Source organism: Chenopodium album, chromosome 10, assembly GCF_948465745.1.
Source record: "Chenopodium album chromosome 10, dcCheAlbu1.1, whole genome shotgun sequence".
Lineage (NCBI taxonomy): Eukaryota > Viridiplantae > Streptophyta > Magnoliopsida > Caryophyllales > Amaranthaceae > Chenopodium > Chenopodium album.
In genome coordinates, this window is record NC_137843.1 from 39,909,816 (window position 1) to 39,920,595 (window position 10,780).

Sequence of the window (10,780 nt, forward strand, 5' to 3'; positions counted from 1 at the left end):
GGTTTCGGATTATTAACGGTTTGGTTCGGTTTTATTTTGGTTTAGTTTTATTTCAATTCGATTCAATAACGCGTTAGATTATTGTACTGTTTAACATTATTTGGATCGATTTCGTTTCCGTGTTTACTAAAATACGGTGCAAGTTGGTTTTCGGTTTCAAAAAATCGATTTTTAATCGATTTGATTCTCATTTGAATCGGTTGGTTTAGAGTAGCTAAATGGTTTCGGGTTAAAATTTGACATGCTAGCCATATATGGCCTAAAATACCTCTTCCACCAACAAATTTAAAAGCCAAGTGGTAGAATCTAACTCAGAAGTCTTAAAAGTCTACTAGTAAACCTCAAGCAAATAATTTTATTTTAAGAGAAAAAAGCTTAGACACTTTCCCGCAAATTCTAATTTAATTCTTTATCCCCTTTCTCATCTAAAATAATTGTCACTTTTGTCACCCTTTTTAAATTTTTGTCCACCTTTTTAATTTTTTTGTTTAATTTTTATCATCTTTTTATAACAAGTATATACTCTTTAGTTCTTTTGTCTTCGACCTTTACTCCTTTTGTCAAGTCAGACACAGGCTTCTCCGTCTCCGTCTCCGTCTCCTCCACCTCAACCGCCACCAAAAAGGTTCAATTTGACAAGGTTTGTCTTCTTCCCTTTCAACAATTCTCCTAATCGTTAGTTACAATTATTTTCATATTTTCAGTCAATTTTTATATTTTTTTTGGTAACCGTCAATTACTACCAAATTTACACTGATGAAATTTCCCAGATTTTTATTTTTGAAGAAATTTCCCAGATCTTTAAAATGTCGCAATTTATATTTTTCACAATCTATTTCCGTTTTTCTTGACCCATCTGTTTCTTGAATCCAATTTTTTTTACTTTTTTTTTTTTCAAAATTTAAATTTTTTTCTTTTTTTTTTCTCTTGACTTTTTTTTTTCTCTTGACTTTTTTTTTTTTTTTTTTTTTTTTTTTTTTTTTTTTTTTTTCCTTAAAAAAAAAAGGGTAAGATTCTGAAACGTAAATGAGAAGACTTCAATTGCTTGTAGAAGTCTTGTTTTTTTTAGCCGCCTTTTAATTTACTTTTTTGGTCATTCTTTTGGGTATTTCTTAGAATTTGCATCCTTATCTAATTCTGGTATATTTAAAATTTTCTTGTTTAATAAGATATGAATCAAAATATCTTGGTTGTTAAGTAATTTTAGATATTAATATAGAAAGATAAGATATAACTCCATATTTTTCAAGATTTATGTGAAAACAATATAATTCAAAATAACCCATCTTTAATAAATTGTTGCTAATCAATTTTTTTGACATTATCAGTGGTAATTTTGAGTAAAAAAAAAAATGGGTGGAAGTAGTTCAAAGTCTGAATATAGGAGGTCAACATCTTCATCAACCCAATGGAATCAGTATGAGAATCAACCAGCAGGATATTCAGCACCATATTATGCACCTCCTGAGAGTCAATTTCAACATTATAATACCCAACAGCCTTACCCACCAGCGGCTGCACCACATTCGACTTCGTCGTCGAGCTATGGTGGTGCTGGTCCGACCCATGAACATAAGAAGAGGTTTGAGAGGATGTACTCTAGGATTGCTGATGAGTACAAATCATTAGATGAGGTATTGCAGTAACTCCCTTTTCCCAATGATTCATTGCTTTTTTAAATTAATATTGTATAAAGTATGTATTGTATTAGTGTATATTTTTAAGGCTATTGGTGTACTTTATTTTGATTTTTATTGAAGTTGTATTAGGCCTGTTCTCTTCGCAATAAGTTTTAATCCGTAAAAATTAGTAAAAATAAGTTTTAGTTGGTAAAAATAATTTATATTCATGGGAGTTATTAATAGTGTGAACAGGTCCTTAGTCTGTTTGCTTGTTAGAGGTCCAATTGCTTAGTCATGGGAGTTATTAATTGTTTGTTTGCGAAATAAGAGTTTTAAAATAGGACTTAGTCAATAGGGTGCAAGGAAAGGTAAGAGCAATTAGCTAGGGTTTATGTTTATTGTTTAGGGTAGGTTATTGCTTCTCTAATGAACTTTGGCAGGTGTAATCAGGCAGTACTTGGAATATTGACTTCTTGATTGGTGGCATCGTTGCCTCATGTCCTCCTGTTGTCCCTCTGTGGCTTGGTTACATGGGCAGAATGGAACCACTGTTGTCCCTGCAATAGGCTAAAGCAAATTTTGTAGTGCCATAAAACATCAGCGATGTAGTTTTTGATTTTAGAACTTTTGTTGTGCTATATCGATCACCCATTTTTTGGCTGTTGTGGTGTGTATAATAGAATAGTGCAACATTATAGCTTTTTGGAGATTATGGTTTAGACATGGTGGTATAGGAATGGCAATATCTCAGGCTTAGGTTAGACTTTACACAATCCGAATCTGATCAATTGATAAATGGACATTGAGACCACCTCTGAATCCATTCTTGTATCTGATCCTTTCATAACTTTGAATTTAAGACTCTAGATGTGTTAAATTAGATTTTTGTAAAAATAGTGTTTCTTTTGGTATCTTTTATTAGGAATTTAGGTTACTTTTTTCTCAAACACTAACCATGATCCGTAACATCCTCTTTTTTCTCATTACCATTGCTGTAACTGCCTAAATGAGGAAAAACTTATTTAGCAGCCAGTAATTGAAAAACCACTCCATTACTATAACCATAACCACCATTACTACTACTTATCTCTTTATTCCCTCCACATTTCAGCTAAGCAACCACTATAGTTGCTCTATTTTTTCCAAATAATTACCTTTCCCCTCCCTTAATCTTCTCATTTTAGTATAGAGGTGAGAGAGAAAGAGGGGATTAATAGTAGCTAGGTCATGTTTCTACAATTAAATAATGATCAATCTTATATCTTTTATCAGTTGGCAATAGCCGAATGGTGCCTTTGAATTTAGGGAATAGTATGTAGTTTTTATTTTAATTATCTTTTGTTTTTTTAATCTATCAAATCACTTATAAAGGAGGACAAAATACTAGAGGAAATTATTGGATTAGCCTAGGGATTTAACAAGTGAAGCCGAGACCGAGCGAGGCTTATTACTCGGCTTGAGCTTGAAACTGAGCTCAATTCGATTCAAGGCTCGATCATCAAATGTTGTATCTAGTCTTAACATGTTCTTATCAAAATTTCCCTTTTTCTTGGTCTTTCATAGTTTATATTAGCATTGATTTACAATTTAAATTTGCTGAAAATTTAAGTAACAAAAAATAAATACTTGCTATGTCCACAAAACCTGGAACTAGGGCGATTATAATCATAAAATCAGTTGTACCTTAGTTGTCATATTTGCTTTAACTGAGCATAAAATCATTTGCTCATTTGCATAAAGTTGCTGAAAACGAGCGAATTCACTCTCTTTACCTTTTACTCTTATCGTTATAACTTAATAAGACCCAGTTGGCTTGAAGTGGTGGTTGGTTTTGGAGTTAGAGAGCTGTACAGGTTCCTCCCTGGATATCTGGTCGCTTTAGGGGGCTTTTGTCTTAATGTTGGCAGTTTGATCTTAAAATCTTTGTAAAAATCGTCAATTAGAGGAAGTGTGAAGTAAAGCATTTTTTGTTAGTGGAAATGAGTAAAGGAATTTTAACATTACAAACGATGAGGGCGAGACTTGACAATATGAATTGTTTTTAATTTGCCGGCTTATTTTAGTCCCTAAGGCCCAAATGTGAGTAGAATATCTTATGTTATAAACTTATTAATAAAACTTATTATTAAAAATCGAGCCTATATACGAGCTTTCGAGCAAAGCCAAAGATAGCTTGTCTTGTGAAAATATGGAACCACACCCGAACTCGAGTTGAACCCTAGTGCCAAGCTCTAACTGAGAATTAAGTAGTTCACAAGTAGTTTTTGACCTGTTAGCATCCCTACTTATTAATCTATATCACCTAGCCCACGTCCATTTCAACGTAAGATAATTTCAGACAAAATTAGTTGAATCAAACGGAGCCTTATGTAGGGTTACTTAATTTATGGTTAACACTTGAGCAATGGTTATTCGACACATTGCCCTTGTTTGAATTAGTAAGGGAAATGTACTATAAGGGGTGAAAGTTCTAAGGAAAAACATCTTGTACTTTTAATAATTGCAATATTTGGCAGTCAATATAGAGTGGGATATAAAATGAGGAATGGGGAGTGGGGAGAGCAAGAGAAGAGGCCTTATGCCTTTTTCTTAAGGATGAACCTACTAAAGATTATTTTTCTTAGTTTGTAAACATTTTTTATATTATTATGGTTGTTTGTTCTCTATCCCTCTCTCAGACCTGTAGAAAATTCAAAAGATACCATTACTAAAAATTTGAGTAAGAAGTTGCTTGTTTTATATTTGAAGCAAGTATATCGCATTATCTGTTATAACAGAAGACCAGTATGTGAGTGTAATGCTGTATTGCCATTAAAATGGATGATTTTCTCATGTAGTTAACATGTTTTATTGATCCTTTTTTTTTTTCTATCTTTATAAATATTTGATGTTTATTTTGGTCTTCCAAGAATATCAACTGAAGCTTGTTGCATAGGTTCTTCCTTTAAATACTGTGCTAGTGTGATGTTTAATTGATGATTCTGTTGAAACCAAAAGTCAAAATTTATCTCCTACTTCAATTAACTTGTATATCTCTCATAAAACTAGTATACATTATTTTTCACTTTCTCTCCTCCGCCCCATACTCACCTACCAAGTTTTTGAAAGGAAGGTAGAGAGCAGATATACAAGTGAGTTGTGTTTTTGTTTTAATGTAATCAATTGCAGTCATTTTGGGACTAAGGCTTTGTTGTTGTTGTAATCAATTGCAGGTGACTCAAGCACTGGCTCGTGCTGGCCTTGAGTCCTCTAATCTCATTGTGGGTATTGATTTTACAAAAAGCAATGAGTGGACAGGTATTTTTTGATTCAACAGTGCTGCTTGCTTCCTGAGAAATCGTCATAGGTTTCTTTCTCTTTTTCTTACATTTTTAACTTTGACTCACTGTCAGGTAAAAGGTCATTCAACAACCAAAGTTTGCATCATACTGGGAGTGGACTAAACCCTTACGAACAAGCAATATCTATAATTGGAAAGACACTGGCTGCTTTCGATGATGATAATTTAATTCCATGTTATGGTTTTGGAGATGGTATTTGCATTTCTTTAATTTTGTTGTTTTCTTTCTTGTGCCATCTTGAGTTATGGTCTTAAGTTCCTTGTTTTGTTAATCAACAAAGTGCATCATGTTTTGACAGCATCAACACACGATCAAGATGTCTTTAGTTTCTACTCAGATGAAAGAGTTTGTAATGGATTTGAGGAAGTCTTATCCCGGTACAGAGAAATTGTTCCCCATTTACGACTTGCAGGTTTATTATTTAATTTGTTGTTGTTCCCGGTCTCACTCTCATTTGGCTCCTTTTCCTTTTATTGTTAGATTTTTCATGATAAATTTAATGGTTCCCTATATCTTGATGTGGCAGGACCTACGTCGTTTGCTCCTGTAATTGAGATGGCCATGACAATTGTTGAGCAGAGTGGAGGACAATACCATGTTTTACTGATAATTGCAGATGGGCAGGTATTTGCTCCCTTTTTAATTTGAAGTGTGTGGGTTGATTAATTCTTTTGAGCTTCTGTTTTTTGCACTAAAGATCTGTAGTAGCTATTTGATTATTAATGGGCTGAAATATCATGTTGACAAATGAACTGCATTGCTCTTGGTGTATGGTACCCAATTCATCTCCCCTAGGGCCGTAATGCAATATGACCTAACATGATCTAGATAGATTTGGAAGGTTTGACACTGTATACTCTCCAGTTTCCATTACTTACAACCACATGACCTCACAAATTTCTTGATTTGGGTCAGATCTAGCGTAGGTTTAGAAACTCCAATCTTTAAAGTTTGAAGAAGTTATTGACAAGGAGGAGCCATCTGTGTTATGCTTTAGGTGCACTTGAGTATGGTAATGTCCCATGTTACTTGATAATTCTCATCATTTTCTTTAGATATTCATATTTTCAATCACCAAACTAAAATCTAACAATCTGTTTTGAGTGTAATATGTTTTATATTTGTCCCAAAACCTGAAGAAACTTACTTATTGCAATGGGAGAACACAATACTTTTCTTAGCCTAGGGCTATTTATAAAGTTTCTGTAGAAAACTAAGTTGGTGAATCAGATATAGCTTAGAACTATGTCTAAAAAGTGAGATTAATTTGACTGGAGAGCAGTATATTCTTGTATAGTTTTATAGACCGACTCTGAAGCTGCCGTGGCCTGTGGGGTTAAATATGTTGCTAATGAAATTTTTTACCATAAAATAGCTTACATATAAAACTAAGTGGCACTGTCATCATAAAAAAGCTTATAATGTCATTATGTGTATCATCTCAATTTGTTAAGCATCATGTAAAGTCCTCTTGAAACTTTGAAAGAGATGTGTTGATACATTCATGGCCTGGCTAATTTGATCAATAAGAAGAAACCTTTGATGCTCTTATTGCCTTTCGAAATAATATTGTGTTTTTGTGAATAAAATTATGGAATATTTAAATAAAAACTGGAAGATCAGTTCTCTTTTTAATTTGAAGCTATAGCTAAGAGGTTTGTTTCTGTAGGTTACTAGGAGTATTGATACGGAGCATGGTAGACTAAGTCCGCAGGAGCAGAAGACAGTTGATGCGATTGTGAAAGCAAGGTTGAATTTTGAACTATCTCTACATCTCTAGTTTCAATTTTCATCTCCTGTTCACTCTGTCAAATCTTTAAGTTATGTTTTTCTAATGATTGTTTTGGTGATTATGACAGTAAATATCCTCTTTCAATTGTTGTTGTTGGGGTGGGGGATGGACCGTGGGACATGATGAAAGAATTTGATGATAACATACCTGCAAGGGATTTTGATAACTTTCAGGTGATTGCCTTAGTATCCCAGTTGTCTTTCCTATTCATGAAAGATTTTGGAATTCTTGAGAACTTTTCAGTACAATGTGTTTAATATTTTTCTGTAATCTCTCAGTTTGTGAATTTCACTGAAATAATGGCAAAGAATACCCATCAAACTCGAAAGGAAACAGAATTTGCTCTATCAGCACTGATGGAGATTCCTTCTCAGTATAAAGCAACAATGGAGCTTAATCTATTGGGGTAACTACTCTCAATTTCTAATTATGGGCACTACTGAAAGCATTTTTTTTTTTTGAGGAAACACTACTAAAAGTATGACACTGTGATTGATTGATATTTTTTAATATTAATGCAGTAGGCGTAGAGGAGCATCTCCAGAAAGAGTCCCTCTGCCTCCACCTTTGCAGAATGCACGATCATTTGGCAATGCATCATCTTTCAACTATCAAAAACCTTCTCCTTCAACAAGCTTTGAATCAAGTGCACCTGCCTATTATGACACCCCTAGACATGTTGGTACAGCTCCAACTGCGCCTACTTCTACCTACGATACAAGCCCACCTGCTGCGAGCTCTGCATATGACAATCTGGTATTTACTGTTTGAATATTGCCTACTTATACTTATTCAGTGCTTATTATTAGATATGCATGACCTTATCAATATCTTTCTTTCCGTAATTCATGACAAATTTAACGTCAATCTTAATAATACTACATCATCTACCTCTTTCCTTGGTGAAATTTTTGTCCTGTCTAAGACTGTATCAGCTGTCTAGTATGATTTCTTAGCATCTCATCTCTATTAGTATATGTATGGTATTCTAGTTTTCTTTTTGTTAAACTCATTTCCTTGCCTTTCTTTTCTATTGCACAACTATCATTATTGTTGACAAATCTTGCTTAGGTCGATAGCCTGCCTTTATTTTTGAATACTAACTAATCTGAGGTATCAGAATTGGGTGGCTATTTGATTACTTAATTAGGGTCTTCAGTTCTGCTGTCTTAAGAATTACTTTCGTGTTTGATTAATCAATGGGCTAACCATTGTTTTCTGATGCTCTTGAACAGTTGTGCCCTATTTGCTTTACTAATAACAAGGACATGGCTTTTGGCTGTGGACACCAGGTAGATTCTAAACATGAACTTTTATACTTCGTTAATGATTTCCCTTCCCAGGTGTGATTGTGAATGTGAATGTGAATGTGATTGATTTTATACATGTTATTGGCAGACATGTGCTGAATGTGGGCAAGATCTTTTGAATTGTCCGATCTGTCGCAGCTCAATACAAACCAGGATCAAGCTTTACTGATGTCTTCATTGTGTGTGAATATTGTGGTCAATTGTTCATTATTGGTTAAAATTCTTTCATTTCTTTGATTTACTTGATTCAAATTTATGATGATTTTGTATGGTTTCTGATTTGGGTGAATTCAGCTTGGGAGCTGTAAATTCCTTGTCACTGTAAATAAAGTACCTAGTGAATAGTATCATGATCTTTAAAGTTTTTCTTTAAAACTGGTCATTGACGGGGCAATGTCCTTAGTCCTATACATTGTATTAGTGTAATGTGAGCTTAGAACTGTTAGAAGGAATGTTTTTTATAATCTACTTAAATGTGTATATATATATATATATATATATATATATATATATATTTTTTATCAGAAAGATACATGGGTGTAAAGGTCTCCTATTTCAGAGAGGTTGTTATGTACACCCGGGTATACCGTACACTCATGAGTATTTGTTTTCATTATGATGATAGTTTTTCATTTTATCATCAAATGAAGAGTAAAAACTAACCTTAGGTTAGTTAGAAGTACGGTACCCCCGAGTGTATATAACAAATTTTACCTTTTTTTTTTTTTTTTTTTTTGAATAGCAAAAATTTTTCATTAATTAAAAGTCATATGACATTTACAATAGAGATTCAACATTAACAAATACATAATATATTGAATCAAATAAAATTTTTCTTCAACGATTGTCGTGTACATCTTGCACTGTGGAATATCTTCTGCTTATATCGCTGGAATACACAGCCTTGTTGGAGAGACTATCTAACGATCCTTTGTAGTTGTGAGAATGTTTTCCTTTTGATTCATCTCTCTGTATTCGAAAACTTGATAACCTTTTCACCAACGAAATAATTTTGCGACAATCCATTAGATCTAATATCATGGATTCAAAACTAAGAAGTTTCTCCCTTGTCTTTCGAAGGAGGTCGAAAAACCCTTGTCTTTCGAAGGAAATCGGAATCCCTTTCTTTTGAGGGAGAAAAGTTCCTCCCAAAAGGAGGAAGCATTATTATAAACCTAAAAAACCTTTAAAGAAACAAGGATTAGGGCTTGCCACCGGTTAAAACTGATGAAAGCCTATTTAAAATTCAATAATGGAGGCTAGGGTTTTGGAGAGAGGAAGGAACAAATTCTACCTATTTCAAGGATAAAACACTTAAAAAAACCTAAGGGTTCTCATTTCTCATGGAAAGATAAAGAAAAAAAAATTATAGAAATTAAACATTGCCTTTGTTTTTTTAGTTGATACTTTTTATCACTTGTCAACGCAGAATTTAACGATTAATAAATCTAATTATTAATATTGTTAACTTATAAAAAGCGGATATTAATGAAATTTACATTAAGGCAATTCAAACAAGATATCACATGACTATGTTTTGTCGTAGCTTTTAAGGAATAACTTGTGAATAGAGCAAAACCAAAAGTGTGTCAACTAAAAAAATGGCTGAAGTACAAAATAAATATAATAAAATTTATAATATAATTAAACCTTATAGGGACTATATTATATGTGGCACTCTTGTACTCTTGTGTCATGATAATGTTCATGGTGTCACATGGATGATGACATGACTCCACATATAAATATTTAGATCAAATTTTAACCTTTATATGAGAATTTTAACTTTTATTATCAATGTTCTATCAATTGGACAATTATACCACATCTGTTTACCATAAATAAGATTCTTTTTTTTTTTTTCAATTGTATATGTTGTTTTTATTTATTATTTAATTTACATTCATCATTTATAATTTTTCATTGTCTTGGATTTCAAAGGTTTAATGCAATTCTTTATACTTCCTCCGTTCTTTTTTTTATTGCACCATAAGGGATTTCACGCCTGCCAATGTAGCTATCAATATCTTCAATTATACTTTTGTAAAAATTATAAAAATTTGATATTTGAAAAGTAGAGTTCGATACGAATCTAACTAAATCCCACATGACTATATTTTTCCTAATGTATAAATCACAAATGATGGTCAAAGAAGATTAAGTGAATAGTGTAAAAGTCCTAATGGTGCAATAAAATAAAAACGGAGGAAGTATATTAACTAGCTTGTGGTCTGGGCGATGCCTCGGGTTGCTAGTTTGTACTTCTTTAATTTGACAATTATGTTTGACTGTTTGTATAGTTAGTGTGTAGTTCAGGCGTTGTTATTTATTTATTTATTTATTTTTTACCTTATATGTATTTATTTTCTAATCTTATGAAAAATAAATAAAAATATAACATCTAATTTAATTAATATATTAAACGAATATATATAATTTTAATTATGAGAAATCTATACTAATCTATTAAAAGAAGTTCCTAAAAACGTCTATATGCCACGTAGACCCCCTCATTTTGCCACGTCACTTACTCAACTTCTTATTATGCCACGTCATCCACTCAACACCTCAATATGCCACGTCATCCACACAACCAACAACACTCCATGGAGGGATTCTAAATGCAGTTTCGTTATGCATGAAGAAATGCAGTTTGAGGGGCTAGGGAGTTATTTCGCTTGTTTTTCGCTCAGCTGAGTGGAATTCCACCTCAGC

The 10,780-nt window shown here is 32.8% G+C and overlaps 1 protein-coding gene across 1 annotated transcript; it reads left to right on the forward strand.

Moving 5' to 3' along the window:
- The first annotated feature begins 503 nt into the window (after positions 1 to 503).
- On the forward strand, positions 504 to 8,586 carry LOC145563928 (E3 ubiquitin-protein ligase RGLG2-like). The gene is made up of 12 exons (XM_081624317.1): positions 504 to 640; positions 1,329 to 1,634; positions 4,835 to 4,919; positions 5,015 to 5,155; positions 5,262 to 5,375; positions 5,490 to 5,587; positions 6,633 to 6,712; positions 6,823 to 6,928; positions 7,034 to 7,161; positions 7,277 to 7,511; positions 7,991 to 8,047; positions 8,154 to 8,586. The coding sequence occupies exons 2-12, from the start codon at positions 1,353 to 1,355 to the stop codon at positions 8,232 to 8,234; spliced, it is 1,407 nt and encodes a 468-aa protein (XP_081480443.1). The 5' UTR covers positions 504 to 640; positions 1,329 to 1,352; the 3' UTR covers positions 8,235 to 8,586.
- Positions 8,587 to 10,780: the final 2,194 nt, after the last annotated feature.